This window comes from Neophocaena asiaeorientalis, unplaced genomic scaffold (assembly GCF_003031525.2).
Source record: "Neophocaena asiaeorientalis asiaeorientalis breed wild unplaced genomic scaffold, Neophocaena_asiaeorientalis_V1.1 scaffold280, whole genome shotgun sequence".
NCBI lineage: Eukaryota > Metazoa > Chordata > Mammalia > Artiodactyla > Phocoenidae > Neophocaena > Neophocaena asiaeorientalis.
In genome coordinates, this window is record NW_020185321.1 from 2,634,518 (window position 1) to 2,653,602 (window position 19,085).

General features: G+C 38.6%; 1 protein-coding gene across 2 annotated transcripts in view; it reads left to right on the forward strand.

The window, feature by feature from the left end:
• Positions 1-19,085, forward strand: part of ZNF507 (zinc finger protein 507) — a 46,721-nt gene that overhangs the window by 14,993 nt on the left and 12,643 nt on the right. Inside the window, exons 5-6 of one of the 2 annotated variants that reach the window (XR_003001670.1) lie at positions 16-130; positions 1,759-1,856. Coding sequence is in view for 1 of the 2 variants with exons in the window: in XM_024734072.1 (XP_024589840.1) it covers positions 16-130 (115 nt within the window). In the remaining variant the exon portion in view is untranslated. The remainder of the gene's footprint in view (positions 1-15; positions 131-1,758; positions 1,857-19,085) is intronic. The other variant, XM_024734072.1, reaches the window with a different exon arrangement.

Sequence of the window (19,085 nt, forward strand, 5' to 3'; positions counted from 1 at the left end):
AAATACTTTGTCCAGGGAATAAGTCGTCGGTCCAGAAACAGTATAGATGTGATGTATGTGATTATACAAGTACAACGTACGTTGGTGTCAGAAACCACAGACGAATCCATAATTCTGATAAGCCTTATAGGTAAGTGTGATGATCCTAGAGTTTTAATACTTGTGTTACAATACTCTATAGTAAAGAAAAAAGTAGAAGTAATTAAAAATTCATAGCAGTTGTTTAAACATAGGTTAAGCACGAAGAAACTTTCACTTCCTGGTTTCATGAGTATTGCTGACTTTGTTAAAGAATGTGAATTTTAAGCTTGAGTCTTAGGATGATAGGCTTTTTTTTTTTTTGCGGTACACGGGCCTCTCACTGTTGCGGCCTCTCCCGTTGCGGAGCACAGGCTCCGGACGCGCAGGCTCAGCAGCCATGGCTCACGGGCCCAGCCGCTCCGCAGCATGTGGGATCTTCCCGGACCGGGGCACAAACCCGTGTCACCTGCATCGGCAGGCGGACTCTCAACCACTGCGCCACCAGGGAAGCCCTAGGCTTATTTTTGACTAGATTTTGTCTAGTTGCAATATAAGAAGATGTCTATATCTGTCAGTTTCATGTGGGTATAAACTCATAGCAGTTTTCAGTGCTTAGAGTACATTTCAATAATTTGGCAGTTAAGTACTCAATATTCCAGCAAAAGATTCTTAAAAGTAATAAAATTCCCTATGAAAGATTCTGTTTCCGAAAATAAATCTATCGTGTAGAGTAAGGTCATTTAATTTAATTTTGTCACTTGATTTTTTACAAAAGCCAATTCTAATACGTATTCAGAAAATATAGGCATTCTCAGTTGATCAAGATAGGCTGATAAATAGAAATAATTACTTCTTAAATAAACTTTGCCCCTTGAGAATAAACTGCTTGTTGTTTAAGTATAGTAAAGATGCAGATATTTTTGCATAGTTTGTCCAGCTGTCACAGAGCAATTTGTTCTACTTGCAGCTGTGAGGGAACATCAAGCTTCCACTCAGAGTTAAGCCAGTCACCATAACCAATAGTGAGTGCTAGGCAGTGGCATGAGCTCTTTTAACCCCTTAACAAAACTTGATTCGTGTTTTAACACTCTCCCCAGGTTTTATACGTATGACACAGGTCACTGTGGTAAAGTTACTGTATTCATGTCTAAATGAAAACCTGACAGACTATGCCTTAAAATGCCATTGTTTGATCCCATAGTGTGGCTCTCTCTCTATATATATGTATACGGTTTTAAATATTTAATACACACTTAATTCGCTAACCAGCAGACTTATTTATAATCACTTTGCAGGCAGTGTATCTCTTTGCAAAAAGTTTTGTAGCTCCATGGAAGCTGTTTGATGTTGTGTCATTGTCTCTATTTTTATTTCAAATATTTTTAAAACTGGGATTGCTAAGAAAGATTTTTCCCCTGAGTATTATTAAGGCCATTAACCATTATTAACAATAGCTCAATGCCATACATTGTAGATGAAGCATGCTAGGTAGTATTTAACATGTATCATTTATCATTTACACTAGGAAATATTTAGGAGAGCATGATGGAAATGGAGGACACTAGTTCATCTGATATGAGGAGAAAGCCTTATCTTTATATTTCAGGTGTCTGTTCTTAAATTTAATGACATACCATGTAATCCAGGCAAGAATAAGATAACATTCTCTGGGTCTAGAACTAGACTGTTCGTTGAAATTCACTGAGAAATATTTATTGAGCAAATATTATGTTCCAGGGGCTGTGTTAGACTCTTAGACTGTTGTCACAATAAAAAGGTATCATCCCATCCTGATGGTGGCCCAGATTTCACAGAGGACAAAAAGGAAAAAAAAGGTATCATCCCTGCCATCTTGAAGCTTTAGACAATGAACAAGTAAACTCTCAAATATACAATTATGATAGATTTATGAAAGAGGTTAATGATTGATTCTGGTTCTGTAGAAGAGAGTTTCACATCCACCTGAATAGATTAGTCTTAAGCTAAAAGACTCATTTTGATAGCTTTTGCTATTTTAGGGATTATGTTTTCTCATGTTCTTAAAATACTCACACTCATAGGATTGGTTGCAAGTTGTCCTAGGGACTTCCTTCCAGTGGGCAACATCCTGTGAGAATCTTCTTCCTGTTACATCAGAGAAGTCTCAGTATGTTATTTTCCAGATTTGTTCACACCGTCTCACTGGGTTTGGCCTGAGTGCCTCAGAAAAAATGTTGTCATACCAACCCCTCCATGTAATTATTACCTTTCACGTAAGACTTATTTTCCAACTTTCGAACCTTGTGACTCTTCTTTTAACCTTCTTTAAATACTTATCCTTCTTTGTCTTCGTGGGATTTGCCGTCTACAGAGCATTATGGATTACCATGTTCTATTCCAGTATGTTTCTGGGACTTTCTCTTCATTGTCACATACTGTTTGCCTTAAGCTTAGCTAGGAAGCACAGCCTTCTTGATATCTAATTTAATCTCAGTAGTTTTTCTGGCTTATTTCATTTGTGCTTCACTCAGTTCTGCTGCCTAGTACACTTATGGTCAGAGTTGAGACTTGTTTTCTCAGGGTGCCTACCCTGTGCATTTTTCATTCCCTACTTTTTGTAAAGAAATGTGCTCACAAGTAGCAGTGATAAATTTCTTACAGAGTGAGAGTGCATCGCTACACCACATGTAGTCTTTGCATGAGGGCAGAACAGCTTGATTGTGTGTGTTTAGTGTGCCTGTTACATGTGCCTGTTTCTGCAGTATTGATAACTATTCTTTTCCCTTGCCTTTGCTTTTATGTTGCCATACTGGTCCTTCACTGAGCCCATTCGTGTGATCTGGGCAGTATAGCTTCATGTATCAGAGCCCTGGCTCTGGGAGCACATAGTCCTGGGACTGAATCTGAGCTCTCTGACTTATGGCATTTGTCCCCTTGGGCAAACTATCTCACTTCTCTATGCTTGGCCTTGTCATTTCTAAAATGAGGATAATTAAGACACCTGCTTTACAGGACTGTTGTAAGGACTAAATTAAATACCATATGTAAGATCCTGGCACATCATAAGCACCCCATAAATGGTAGCTGTCTAATAGTTATTGGGCCCAGTTTTTATCCTTATCTCTTCTCACTGATTCATTGTCTAACCATACACACAAAAAAACGTTGACCTCTCATCATTTGGGAAACAGAGTAATTCTGTTCGTGGACAGGAAGCTTACGAGTTTTTTTTTGTTTGTTTTTTTTAACAAGAGAGATGCTGTACCCAGGCAGAAATACTGTCACAGCTGAGGTCCCCATGCTGTGTTGACTGCCTTGGAGGCGACTCAGTGTCTTGGGGAGCACTCGTGCTCTAGTCTCAGGCCTGGACCATACACCACCTCTGCCCAACCGGGTGACCCTGGGGATGTTATTCTAAGCTAACCCTCCTTTCCCATATGAACTTGGTGAGAATATTGCCCAGCTCATAAATTTTGGGGAGGATTGAATGAGATTATATGTATTAAGCACCGATCATGTTACTTGGAGCATTGAAGGGCCTGGTTCCTTTCTTCTGCTCATCAAGTCATGAGGTCATCTCAGAAACCCTGTCCTCATTGCAGAAGGAAGAGAGCTGTTTTTCATTCCTATGTTAGGACAGGGAAAGATGAAAAAAGCATCATCCCATCCCAGTCCTACCAAATGCAGCAGACTTTGTTTTTCAGTGCTTTATTAAGGAACATTCTGAGTAAGCCACATACCAGTTATTGTTATACTTGATATTTATAACACTGACCCCAAAAGTTACTAAAAGGTCCATTCAGAATTTTCAGGTATTGGATTGTCTTCAGTTTAGTTTAATATCGCAGTACTAGAGTTCCCCCTGCTTTCCTTCCCCCAGTACCACCTTTGTGAATGACTGGCTAGAGATGGAAGATGGGACAACAAAACGTCTTCCTCAGGTTCCCAAGTTTCCTCCTGACTATGTGGCATTGAACCCATTTTCCCTTAGAAACATAATTGTATTGGTACTTAGGTTCCAAAACTACATGGCAAGGCGGAGGGTAGGAGGGACAACATGACAGAGGGAAGTACATGGTCTTTGGACTGAAGTACTCAGTACACTCCCTGGCACATAGTAGGTACTCAGTAAATGACGTAGTTATGTGTATACCTCAGTTTTTTTAATCTATAAAATGGCTCTGGTTGTATAAGTTTATTATATTTTGAAAATAAATATGTAGTAATATTCTTCCTTAAGTAGAAGAGCTACCCAGATATGTATGTTGATTTTTTAATACAAATCTTATTTTAATACCCAGCCCCAAAATACCCAATATTTCCTTAAATGTTTCAAAAGTATCCTTTTAGAGTTATTTTGTTTATATTAGGAGGTCTAAACATTGCATTTGATTGATAAGTCTCTGTCTCTTTAAAATAGACTTTATAACTTACGGCAGTATATATCATGAAAATTGCATAAGTTAAAAACATACAGTTTGATGCATAAATTAAAAGCATACAGCTTGATGAATGGTCACAAAGTAAACCCATCCTTGTAACTCCTCAGACCAGGAAATAAACCATTGCCAATTCCTCAGCAGCACCCTCTTCTTGGCCCTTCCACTCACTAACTTCCCCCTATTCCCCACCAGGTAATCACCATCTTGACTTCTAACATCATAAATTAGTTTTGCCTGTTTGTGAACTTGATATAAATGAAACCATACAGTACATATTCTTTTATGTCTACCTTCTTTTTTTTTATGAATTTATTTTTGGCTACATTGGGTCTTCATTGATGCGTGCAGGCTCTCTCTAGTTGCGGTGAGCAGGGGCTACTCATTGCGATGGCTTCTCTTTTGGCGGAGCACGGGTTCTAGGCGAGTGGGCTTCAGTAGTTGTGGCACGTGTGCTCAGTAGTTGTGGCTCGCGGGCTTCAGTAGTTGCGGCTCGCAGGCTTCAGTAGTTGCCGCATGTGGGCTCAGTAGTTGTAGCGCATGGGCTTAGTTGCTCTGTGACATGTGGGATCTTCCCGGACCAGGGATCGAACCCGTGTCCCCCGCATTGGCAGGCGGATTCTTAACCACTGCTCTACCAGGCAAGTCCCTATTTCTAGCTTCTTTCACTCAACATCATTGTGTGTAATTCAGTGTAGAACTAATGCATTCCTTTTTATTACTGTATAGTATTCCATTGTAAGATTATACCACAATTTATTTTTTTATTGTACTACTGATGGATATTTGGATTATTGCCAGATGTTCCCCCATTGTGAGTAACACCATTTTGAATACTCTTTTACGTATGTTTTGGTGCATATATGAAATGGTTCCTTTTCCATTGGTTTATACCTAGGAGTGTAATAATATGTGGGTAATAGGGGTGTGCTATGTTCAGGTTTGGTGGATATTGTCAACAGTTATCCAAAATGGTTATACCAGTTTACAGTGGTTGTACCAGTTCATACCCTCATCAACACTTTGTATTATCAGTCTTGAATTTTGATCATTCTGGTAGGTGTGTATGTTGTTGTGGTTCTCATTTGCATTTTCTGATGATTTGTGAGGTTGAGCATCTTTTCATTTGTTAATTGCACGTTTCTTTATTGGGTGGTCTGCCTTTTACTGACTGATTTGCAGCGGTTCTTTATGTGTTCTGAATACAAGTTTTTTTGTCTATTATGTATATTGCACATATCTTCTAAACTGTGGCTTGCCTTTCTACTCTCAGTGGTGTCTTTTGAAGAACACAGATTTCTAGTTTTAATGTAATCAAATTTATTAATCTTTTTCTTTGTAGTTAGGGCTTCTATGTCTTTATACTCTGAAGTTGATGCTGATTTTTCTGAATAGCCTTGTGAGTAAGGTAGACGATGGAGGGAGGGGTAAAAATGTGTGCTTATAAAATAATGACCCTGATTTTCAGGGATTCACATCAACTGGGTCAAAAAACCTGTGTGCTTATGTGTTAATGACTCTGATTTTCTAATATGACACAAAAAGTAAAAGAAAAATCTTTAAAAAAAAAAAAAAATCCAGGGACTTCCCTGGTGGTCCAGTGGTTAAGACTTTGCCTTCCAGTGCAGGGGATGTGGGTTCGAGCCCTGGTCGGGGAACTAAGATCCCCCATGCCTCGCAGCCAAAAAACCAAAACATAAAACAGAGGCGATATTGTAACAGATTCAATAGACTTTAAAAAATGGTCCACATCAAAAGAAAAAAAAAATCCAGAAAGGTTTTAAGCAATGGAAATGACATTTGGAATGACAGGGTTGCCTCCTGTGTGTGGTCAGTCATTATAAAGAGTCTGGTCTTTATATAAATATAAACATATTACAAACAGTAATAATAATAGCTAACTTTTTTTTAGAACATTTTTCATGGACCAGGCAATGTGCTAAGTACTCAATATGTGTCAGCTCACTTAATCCTCATGACAGCCCAGTACTTAGGGATATTACTACCCCAGTGTTGTAGATATGGAAACAGAGGCTGGAAGGACTGAACAATTTTCCATTGTCTCAGAAATGGCAGAGCCAGGGCTTGAACCCTTGCTCCTGTCAGCTATGCTGTTCTGCCTGTACCTGCTTGGCCAGAGAGAACTCTTCGTGAGCCGCACTGCCGCTGCATGCCAAACCACCTCCAACTTAGTGGTGTGAAACAACAGCTCTTTTATTTTGCTCAGGGATTCTGTGGGTCAGGAATTCAGAAAGGGCACTATAGGGGTGGCTTGTGTCTGCTCCGTGAGGTCTGGGGCTCGGGAGGGAAGGCTTGAAGGCTGGAGGTGACTGAGACGGCTGGGGTTGCAGGCATCTGAAGGCTCCCTCACCAGTCTGGGGGTTGATGCTGGCTGTCAGCTGGGGCCTCAGCTGGGGCCTCAGCTGGAACACGTACATGATTTCTCCACGTGGACTTTCCAGATGTGCTAGTTCCAAAAGTGAATGCTTAGGTAAGAAGTAGACAAAAGCTGTATTACCTTTTATGACCTACCCTTGGAAGTCACATACCATCACTTCCACCATACTTGCAGACTTCTTAAATCTCTTTTAGTCTGAAGGCATGTTGAATCGTTAGTCAATTGTGTTGGCTTGGGGAAAATCTCAAGTCTTTGAAAAACTGCAGTTTGTTTTAAGGAAAACAGTTTAGCTGATAGTTTAATTTGGAGGGAAAATACATGCTTTGTTCGGAAGGAATGAACTAAAGGAGTTTGTTTTTCTCAGTGGTATAAAGAGTTCTTGGGTTCCTCACAAAATTTGAAGTGGCTACTTCTCTGGGCCTTAGTTATTTATTCCTTTAAAAGCATAGAAAACTAATTGAATGTGGTAAGACAAACCCTATTGCAGAATTTCTCCTGCAGTCTTTTCATGTATGTTCAAGTCACACCTCGAATATTGCAGGACATCCACATTCTGCTTTCCTCTGCCTAACCTCTCAAGACAGTTGTTCCTAATTGAATCAGACCTGGAGTAATGTCCAAGTAAGGCCCCAGGCCAAGGAAATAGGGTAGTTTAACCACATCCTTATCTCTGTGGGGTTCTGGGACTAAAGTAACTGACTCTTTATCGATGGGAGAAAGCCTGTAGAAAAATTCAGTCCGTTTTTTAGCCAGATTGAGAAACCTTGGGTTTTCCAATGTCAGATGTTTTCCACACCACCAAGCAACTCAATTCTCAGCAGATATTAGCTGAGTGTTCTGGAAATTTAATTCAATTCTGACACTTTTCTACCTGGAGATAGTATCAGATCCCACCAGTTAAGGGCCCAGTCCCACAAGACTGCCGTTACTTCAGATGCCAATCACAAGTCTAGGTTGTTACCTGTGCTTCTGACTGGCTGACTGTAAATCGGGTTTTAAATCAACTGTAAATGAGGTTCTCGTGACTCCCTCCTCAGGTTTGATTAATTTGCTGGAGAGGATATTATAAAGGATACAGATGTACAGCCGGATGAAGACGTACAGAGGGCAAACTCTGGAGAGGTGGAACTTCCATGCCCTCTCTGGACATGCCACTCTGCCAGCCCTTCCATGTGTTCACCAACCCGGAAGCTCTCTGAACCATCCTTTAGGTTTTTATGGAGACTTCATTACATAAGCACCATTGATTAAATCATTGGCCTTGATGGCTGAACTCAATCTCCAGTCTCTCCTCTGGACTGAAAGTTCCTACCCTCTAATCACATGGTTGGTTCCTCTGGCAGTCAGCCCCAATCCTTAGTTTACCTAGGAGCGTTCCAAAAGTCACCTCATTAACATAACGAAAGAGTTCACTGCTCTCATCACTTAGGCGATTGATTCCAAGGGTTATAGGAGCCCTGTGCCAAGGAGTGGGACTAAGACTAAATACATATTATTATAAATCACAGTATCACAGGTTTCTACATTGTTCTTTTTCTGACTCAACAAAACACGTGGTCATGGAATTTACATCTTCATAAAAGAATATAGATAATAAAAAAGTAAACTATACTTTCAGAAAATAAGTGCAGCGAAGTGAATAAAACAAGGTAGTAGTATAATAGTGGTTTGTTCTAATTTTTTTTTAACGAAGAGAATTTGGTTTGCTCCACGGAATTGTATAGGAAAAGTGGAGAAGGAACGAAAATGTGAAAATAATATTTTAGCTAACGGAAATATATTCTTAAGGGAGTAAAAATATATTTTAAGCCACCTTTACATAACTTCAAAGTTGAGGTTCTCTTATAGTATCCCTTCTCTAATCAGTTAAAAATCATTTTAGTAAATGCTTACCCTTATCAGATTGTTCCTACTTTTTTTTTTCATACTTAGATCTTTTAATGAATATTCACCACTATAAGTGTCCCTTCAGAATAACCTTTGTAACCAGGCTAAGGTAGGTACTCATAGAATTAGGACTTAGTTGTTCAGCACACTGCTCTTGCTTTATCTCTCCTTTCCTCTCCTTAAAAAAAAATTTTAAGGACTTCATATTAAGGGATACTGATTAACAGCAAATTTTACAGAAATAAGTCTTTGTCCAACAAAATGAGAGAGAGAAACTTGGAAAGTAAAAAGCTTCATCTATATGCATTGTTTACTTAGGAAAGCTAATGAAAGTGGTAGATTCTAGGTTAGCTCATAGATTACATTGAATTGTTAGAAAAGAGCATTTCTGACCATGCATAATATTTCACTGTAAATTTTAGCTTTTCTCAAACTTTAAGGTGTACTTGTCCTCCACACACTATTCTAAAAATAATTTGAGTGTTTACTTCTGGAATATGTGATTCACGACTTCTATAAATATCCATTATTTATTTATTTATTTTAATTTTTATTTTTGGCCATGCCACACAGCTTGCGGGATCTAGTTCCCCAACCAGGATTGAACCCGTGCCCCCTGCAGTGGAAAGCGCACAGTCCTAACCACTGGACCACCAGGGAATTCCCTCCATCATTAATTTAAATGTGCTTATTTCATCATAACTGGTGTCTCCCTAATGTAGTAAATGCTGACAGGTCAAAAGCCTTAAAAATGGCAATGTCCCACAGTTCAGGAACATTCTTACCTCTCGGAAAGTAAGAGGGGCAATCATTATGGGGCACACAGGGAGTTTCAAAGGTATACTGGTAATATTCTACATCTTAACTATGAGTGTTCATTTTTTCTTTATTATTCTTAAAGATTATGGGGGTTGGGGGGATGGACTTTATCCTACAGAACAATCAGCAATAGATATAGAACATATTTGTTACAAGATTGTTTATAATGTTTAAAAGATCAAAAACATTCTCTGTACTAATAGTAGAATGATTAAGTGATGACACTTTCATAGGGTGGAACATTAAACCCCATTGAAAATGTATAACTTTTAACTTGAGAAAGTACTATGGAACATTGTCAAAAGTAGGATTAAAAATCTGTAGTATATTTCCACTTTTGCTTCAGATCTATATATGCACCTTAAAAAGACTGGGAAATTATGCAAGTGATTCTTTAGAATCTGTACTTAACTTGCCTGTATATTTTTTGTATAAGGGATATAGATTATATAATCAGGGAAATGTTTAAATAAAGACCGCATTTGCTGACCAGGTGAGTTAGGACAGAAATTGGCTTAGCAATTTTAACTAAACATCCAAAAGCAGGGGCTCCCGTTTTAGACAATATACCAAAGTAGATAAAGTAAACAACTCTCCCAATGACAATAACTAAAATGCTAGGTAAATATTTAAAACAGTGTTTATATGTATAGTTCATCTATCAGGGAAACTGAGAAACTGCAGAGGTAAAAATCAAAGTAAAGCAGGTAGCCTGTGAGGTAAATGAGCTATACTTATTAACATGAATGAATCTCAGAAACATTGAGCCAAGACAAAGAAGTCACACAAGAATACATAAAGTGTGATTCTATTTATATGCTCAAAAATATGTGAATAAACAATATGTTAGGGATACATATAGGTAAAACTAAGAAAAAGTAAACAAATCATATAATACAAAATTCAGAGAAGTGATGCCTCTTTTGAGGAGGAACAGGTATGAGATGTTGAAGGAACCCACAAAGAGCTCTTTAGAGGTAATGTTCTCCCTTAAGCAAGTGTTATGAACCCAGTGTTTATCATTTTTTTTAATTGCATATACACCTTATACCACTCTTTTACATGTTTCACCAAAAATCATTTTTCCAGTCATAAATGTAAAGTATTACAAATTCTGTGGGACAAATGCTGATAAGGAAATGAAGTTAAGTATGTGGATTTTGTGGGTAGTTCAGTTTCTTGTTTGAGGTTTTGATTGGGTAATACATATGTGCACAGATGAACTTAGCTTGTCATAGTTTTCTCTTAAAATAATTCTGTTGCTGTTTGTATTGGGATCATGTTAAGCTTCTAGATTAATTTAGAAAAAATTAACAACTTTATACAGACAAGGTATGGGCTTTTCCATTTTTTCAGGTCATCTATTCTGTCCCTTTAAAGTTTTTTCCATGTATATTATTGTGTACATTTCTTGTTTTGCCTGTGTGTATATCCACACACACATATATGTATGTATTAAGTACACAGATAGTCCTCGGTTTGTGCAATAGCGTGGGACTTTAAAAATGACCGTGCAAGCTGGAACCATGCAAAGCCATCTTAATTAACGGTGAAAATTACAGTTGTTCGATTACCTTTAAACATTTTTCTTAAAACATTAAAAACTCTTTTCTGTCAGTTATATAGGGAAATTAAAAATACTAAAAGTAATGTTAACCTAGTACACTGTAACTTAAAAACATCGAGAATTAAAGTGTTTTATTTCTTTTTTTTTTTTTTTTATAAATTTATTTATTTTATTTATTTATTTTTGGTTGTGTTGGGTCTTTGTTGCTGGGCGCCAGCTTTCTCCAGTTGCGGCGAACGAGGTCTACTCTCCGTTGCGGTGCACGGGCCTCTCACTACGATGGCCTCTCCCGTGGCGGAGCAAGGACTCCAGGCACGCGGGCCTCAGTAGTTGTGGCGCACGGGCTTAGTCGCCCTATGGCATGTGGGATCTTCCCGGACCAGGGCTCGAACCCGTGTCCCCTGCATTAGCAGGCGGACTCCCAACCACTGCGCCACCAAGGAAGCCCTTAAAGTGTTTTATTTCTTGTAAGAAACTTCTCAAGAGTAGTTTGCGCGGTGCTTGCCTTCTCGTTGTAGGCCTTACAGCATGGGGTGAGCAGCTTTTCTGTGCATTGGCCAGTTGTCATACTCCTTTCTAAGTATGGATCAACTTTCAAAGACATTTTATCCTTTGCTCGTTAAATATCATGAAACATCTCCGAGAGTTTCTGTAATATGAAATTTTTCACTGGCATAAACTCCCTGGGGAAGAACTTTCCTTATTTATGTCGTTAAGTTCATCTTCATGGAGATCCTCTGGCTGCATATCCCGAGTTTCTTCAGTGGTGGCAGTGTCAGCATTCCTGTGGTCAGCTATTTGTTCTCTAACTCCATTTACATTTGAGTCTAATTTTACTTCCAGTGTTACCACTTTTCTGTTTCTTGCTCTATGTACTTCCATTTTGTTGGCCAGTTCTCTCTTTTGGATTATCCATTTTTGTAAAATGTCACATGGGTTTATCACTGGGATACAAGGAGGCAACGTAACTACATACTTTGCTGTCTGTGAGTGAATTAATAGAAGTGAGTGACTAATCACTGACAGACTTTGAAAGAAACGACATAATTAGTCACTGATCATAAAGCACCTTTGTTTTCATAGTGGACCAAAGAGTTCCCGGTGAAGTTTGTACTCTACGGTTACTCACAGTTAATGTACTATGAAATTTGAACAGTGTTGTTAGGAGACTCATTTAACTAAGCCATAGTAACCAAAATCCATGCATATCAGAACCATTCACAGCAAGGACTGCCTACATACACACAAGCACACACATACACACATACTTATTGCTAGGCTTATTCCTATGTATTTTTTTTTTTTCCATTGCTCTTATAACTTGGATCTTTTTCTTCCTTTCCTAGCTTTCAGTATTGTTACTTGGGAAAGCTGTTGATCTATACAGGATGTTAGCTTTACATGCTTATTGAATTATCTTATTACTTGTAAAAGTTTTTAATTCCTGTTGGATTGCCAGGTATATAATTGTATTATCTGCAAATAATTTTCTCAACCTTTCCTTTATGATATTTGTACCTCTTCTTTTATTATCTAATTGTACTGACTAGTAGCTCCACAACACTTAAGTAATAGTGGGGATAGTGACCATCCTTATTTTGTTCTTGGGCTTAATGGGAATGATTCTGGTGTTTCCTCATTAAACTTTATACTAGTTTTGGGGTTGAAAGAGATATATTTTTGAAGATAGATAGATAATTTGTAGAATTATTCATCTACTGTATTTTGGTGAGAAATTTTATTGAGTGTTAACTGGGTTTAACTGTTGTCAGCCTGATCCAAGTACCTCCTAAAATGTGGTAGGGTACACAGCTGTACCCATGAAGTATATTTGCAAAAAAAAAATAGAAGTGAAAAAAACTAATGGTGAATCTAATGAAACCTCTACATCAGTAGTTCTCACCAGGTGAGACATTTGGCAGTGTCTGGAGACATTGTTGGTTGTCGCAACAGGGAGAGAAGGTGCTAGTAGCCAGTGATGCTGCTAAAAACATCCTACAATGCCCAGAGCAGCCCCCACAATAAAGAATTATCTAGCCCAATGTCAAGTGCTAAGGTTTAGAACCCTTTTCTAGATCTCACTACCAGTTTACAAAAACTGTGGGGAATACAGGAACATAACACTAACAGAAAGTAATTAGTGCAGTTCATAATATGAGAAATTCTAGAAGGCAGATGACCTGGTTTCTTCAACATATGAATGGCATGAGGGGGATGGGGGAAAGGAAGAAGAATTATTACAGATTAAAAGAGACTTAAGATATATGCCAACCAAATGCAATATAGTACTACACCATTTTATATGAGGGACTTGAGCATCTCAGATTTCGGTATCTGTGGGAGGTCTTGGAACCAGTTCCCTGCATATACCCAGGGACAGCTGTGTAGATCTTGTTTGGATCCTCATTCAAGTAACACATTTCTGCAAAAATCAGGGAAATTTAAGTTGGGGGAATACATGAAACAAGACTGGCAGAATGTCGATAATTATTGGAGCAGGGTGGTGGAGATTCATTATTCTTTCCTACTTTAGTTTTTTGCTTAAAGATTTCCATAATAAAACATTTTGTTAAGATGGATACTGAATTTCTTTAGATGAACTTTCAGTGACAACAGTGAAAATATGACTTTTCTCTTCTGATCCTTTCAAATAGTGAATTATAATAATACTTTTCCTAATATTAAATTCTCTGTATTCCTAAAATAAGTGTCCCTTCTTCATGGTATTATTATTGTTTTAATGTACTGGAAGATTCTGTTTGCCAGCATTTTATATCTGCATTGGTAGTCATAAGTGAGATTGATGTGTAGTTTTCTTTTTTCTGTTGCCCTTGCCAAATTTTAGTATCAGTGTTATTCTAACTTCATAAAAAGACTTTGAAAGCCTTTTTTAACTCTGGAACTTTTAAAGGTTCAAGCTAATTTAAATACAGAGAAGCTGGCTACTCTATTGACTTCAGCCACTGGAATGGTAGGCCTTTAGAAAAAAAAAATTGGTTATTTCTTTTTCTTCTTTCTCTGTTTCTTAAAAGAATGAACATATACTGGTGCAAACATCACAGCTTATGGGCTGTGTTCTCAGTGACTTTTTTTTTTTGGCCACACCACGAGGCATGCAGGATCTTAGTTCCCTGACCAGGGATCAAACCCTGCAGTGGAAGCGTGGAGTCTTAACCACTGGACCGCCAGGGAAGTCCCAACTGTCAACTCTTTTTAATAGGCTATTTTTTAGAGGCAATTTAGGTTCATTGCAGTATTGAGCAGAAGTACAAAGATTTCCTATATACTCTCTGCCCCACACATCCATAACCTCCCCCATTATCAGCATTCCCCACCAGAGTAGGCCATTTGTTAGAATTGATGAGCCAATATTGACACATCATTATCATCCTAAGTCTGTAGTTTATATTAGGGTTCACTCTTGGTGCTGTACACTATATGCATTTGAACAAATTTATAATGACCTGTATCCACCATTACAGTATTATAGTATCATACAGAGTAGTTTCACTGCCCTAAAAATTCCCTGAATCCCACCTTCATTCCCCCTCAGTGGCCCAAACCCTGGTGACCACTGATCTTTTACTGATCCCATGGATGTGTAGAGTCACACCTTCAACTTTGTCCTTCTCCAATATTGTGTTGGCTATTCTGAATCTTTTGCCTATCCATATAAACTTTATATGGGAATCGTATTGAATCTATAGATCAAGTTGGGAAGAACTGACATCTTGACAATATTAAGTCTTCCTATCCGTGAATATAGAAGCTCTCCACATTTATAGTTCTTCTTTGATTTATCAGGGTTTTGTAGTTTTCCTCATATAGACGTTGTACATATTTTATTAGTTTTATACCCAAGTACTTTGTTTTCAGGACTGCTAATGTAAATGGTATTATGTTTTAATTTCAAATACTACTTGTTCATGGCTGGAATATAGGAAAGCAGTTGACTTCTGTATATTAAGCTTGTGTCCTGCAACCCTGCTATAATCGCTTATTAGTTCCAGGAGTGTTTTGGTGTATTCTTTCAGATTTTCTGCATAGACAGTCATATCACCTGTGAACAAAAAAGTGTATATATATTTAGCTAAGACTTCAGTTATGATGTTGAAAAGGAATGGTGAGGGAGGACATCTGTGCTTCGTTCCTAAACTTACCAGGAAAGCTTCTAGTTTCTTATTAAGTATGATGTTACCTATAGATTTACTCTAGATATTCTTTGTCCATTTGAGGAAATTCCCCTCTGTTCCTAGTTTGCTGACAGTTTCTATCATGAACGAGTGTTGGATTTTGTCAGATGCTTTTTCTGCTTCTGTTGATGTGTTTAGTATGTTTTTTCTTTACCTGTTAATGTGATGATTTATGTTGATTGATTTTCAAATGTTGAACCAGCATACCTGGGATAAATTACACTTGGTTATGGTATATAATTCTTTTTATGAATTGTTGGATTCAATTTACTGATACTTTGTTAAGGATTTTGCATCTATGCTCATGAAAGCTATTGGGCTATAGGTTTTTCTTTTTTTTCTTGTAATGTCTTTGTGTAGTTTTGGTATTAGAGTAATGCTGGCCTCATAGAATGAGTTAGGAAGTATTCCCTCTGCTCCTATATTCTGAAAGAAATTGTAGAGAATTGGTATAATTTATTCCTAAATATCTGGTAGAATTCACCAGGGAACCCATCTGGATCTGGAACTTCCTGTTTTGGACCTGATTCAATTTCTTTCATAGATACAGGCCTCTTCAGATTGTCTGTTTTTTCTTGTGTGAGTTTTGGCAGATTGTGTCTTTCAAGGAATTGGTCCATTTCATGTAGGTTATCAAATTTGTGGGCGCAGACTTGTTCATATTATTCCTTGATTATCCTTTTAGTGTCTGTGGGGTTTATAGTGATGTCCCCACTTTCATTTCTGGTACTAGTAATTTTTGTTCCACTTTTTTCTTAAGTATCCTGTTTACTTTCTGGCTTATTGATTTTATTGTTCTTTTCAAAGAACCAGATTTTGATTTTGTTGATATTCTCTATTGATTTCCTGATTTCAATTTCATTGATTTCTGCTCTAATTTTTATTATTTCTTTTCTTCTACTGACTTAGAATTTAATTTGCTCTTTTTTTCTATGTTACCAAAGTGGAAACTTAGATGATTGATTTTAGATCTTCTTTTCTAATACATGCATTTAATGCTATAAATTTATCTCCAAGAAGAGAGAAAAGTACTGCTTTTACTGCATCCCACACATTTTGGTAAGTTGTATTTTCATTAGTTTAAAATATTGTAAATTTTTTTGTGTGATTTCTTCCTTGACCCATGTGTTATGTATAAGCGTGTTGTTTAATCTCCAAGTATTTTGAGATTCTCCAATTATCCTTCCGTTATGGGTTTCTAGTTTCATTTTGGTCTGAGAGCACATACTACGTGATTTCTATTCTTTTAAATCTGTTAAGGTGTGTTTTTTGGCCCAGAATGAGGTCTGTCTTGGTGAATATTTCATGTGTGTTTGAGAAGAATGTGTATTCTGCTGTTGTTGAATGAAGTAGTCTGTAGATGTCTATTATATCCAATTGATTGATGGGGGTGAGTTCAGCTATGTCCTTACTGATTTTTCTGCCTGCTGGATCTGTCCATTCCTGATAGAGGGGTGTTTACTACTCCAAATACAATAGTAGTTCATTTATTTCTCCTGGCAGTTTTGTCAGTTTTTTGCCTTACATATTTTTACACTCTGTTGTTAGACACATTCATGCTAAGGATCATTATGCCTTCTTGGAGAAATGACCCCTTTGTCGTTATGTAATGCACCTTTTTTCCCCTGATAACTTCCCTTACTCTCAAGTCTGCTCTGTCTGAAATGAATATAGCTATTCCTGCTTTCTTTTGAAGAGTGTTAATTTGGTATATCTATGTCAGTCCATTTACTTTTCATTGATACGTGTCTTTATAAAGTGGGTTTCTTATAGACAACATACAGTTGTGTCTTGTTCTTTATTCACTCTGACAATCTCCATCTTTTAATTGGTGTATTAAGACCATTGACATTTAAAATGATTGATATAGTTGAATTTATAGCTACCATATTTATTACTGTTTTCTATTTGTTTTCTGTTGTTTTGTTGTTTTTTTTTTTTTTTACTCTTTTTCTGCCTTTTGTGGTTTTCACTGAGCATGTTATATGATTCCATTCTCTCCTTTCTTAGCATATCAGGTATACTTCATTTTTTACTTTTTATTAATGGTTTCCCTAGCATTTGGCATATACATTTAAAGCTAATCAAAATCCACCTTCAAGTAACAATATACTGGCTTCATGGGTAGTCCAGGTACATTATAATAAAATAACCTAATTCTTCTCTTCCATCCTTTGCATCACTTCTTTCATTCATTTCACTTATACATAAGCGTGTGTGTGTGCGTGTGCACGTACATAATCATACACATAATCGGATACATTGTTGCCATTATTATTTTGAACAAACTGTTACCTCTCAGATCAATTAAAAATAGGGACTTCCCTGGTGGTCCGGTGGTTAAGACTTCACCTTCCAATGCAAGGGGTGCGGGTTCAATCCCTGGTCAGGGAGCTAAGATGCCACATGCCTCCTGGCTAAAAAAACAAAACATAAAACAGAAGCAATATTGTAACAAGTTCAATAAAGACTTTAAAAATGGCCCACATTAAAAAAAAAAAATCTGAAAGAAATGGGAGAGAGGAGCTTCAAGATGACAGAAGAGTAAGATGGAAGATCACCTTCCTCCCCACAAATACATCGGAAATACATCTACATGTGGAACAACCCCTAGAGAACACCTACTGAACACTGGCAGAAGACCTCAGACCTCCCAAAAGGCAAGTAACTACCCACATACCTGGGTAGAGTAAAAGAAAAAGGAAAAAACAGAGACAAAAGAATAGGGATGGGACCTGCACCAGTGTGAGAGAGCTGTGAAGGAGGAAAGGTTTCCACACACTAGGAATCCCCTTCGCAGGCAGAGACTGTGGATGGCGGACGCAGGAAGCTTCAGAGCCACAGAGGAGAGCACAGCAACGGGTGCGGAGGGCAAAGCAGAAAGATTCCCGCACAGAGGATCAGTGCCGGCCAGCTCTCACCAGCCCGAGAGGCTTGTCTGCTCACCCGCCAGGACGGGTGGGGGCTGGGAGCTGAGGCTCCGGCTTCAGAGGTCAGATCCCAGGGAGAGGACTGGGGTTGGCTGCGTGAACACAGCCTGAAGGGGGCTGGTGCGCCACAGCTAGCCAGAAGGGAGTCCAGGAAAAGGTCTGGAGCTGCCGAAGAGGCAAGAGACTTTTTCTTGCCTCTTTGTTTCCTGGTGCGCGACGAGAGGGGATTAGGAGCGCCACTTAAACGAGCTCCAGAGACGGGGGCGAGCCGTGGCTATCAGCGCGGACCCCAGAGACGGGCATGAGACAGTAAAGCTGCCGCTGCAGCCACCAAGAAGCCTGTGTGCAAGCACAGGTCACTATCCACACCTCCCCTCCTGGGAGCCTGTGCAGCCCGCCACTGCCAGGGTCCCATGATCCAGGGACAACTTCCCCAGGAGAACACATGGTGCCTCAGGCTGTTGCAACGTCAGGCTGGCCTCTGCTGCCACAGGCTCACCCCGTACTCCGTACCCCTCCCCCTGGCCTGAGTGAGCCAGAGCCCCCAAATCAGCTGCTCCTTTAACCCCGTCCTCTGAGTGGGAACAGAGGCCCTCAGGCAACCTACACACAGAGGCAGGGCCAAATCCAAAGCTGAACCTCAGGAGCTGTGCGAACAAAGAAGAGAAAGGGAAATCTCTCCCAGCAGCCTCAGGAGCAGCAGATTAAATCTCCACAATCAACTTGATATACCCGGCATCTGTGGAATACCTGAATAGACAACGAATCATCCCAAATTGAGGCAGTGGACTTTGGGAGCAATGATATATTTTTTTTTCCCTTTTTCTCTTTTTGTGAGTGTGTATGTGTATG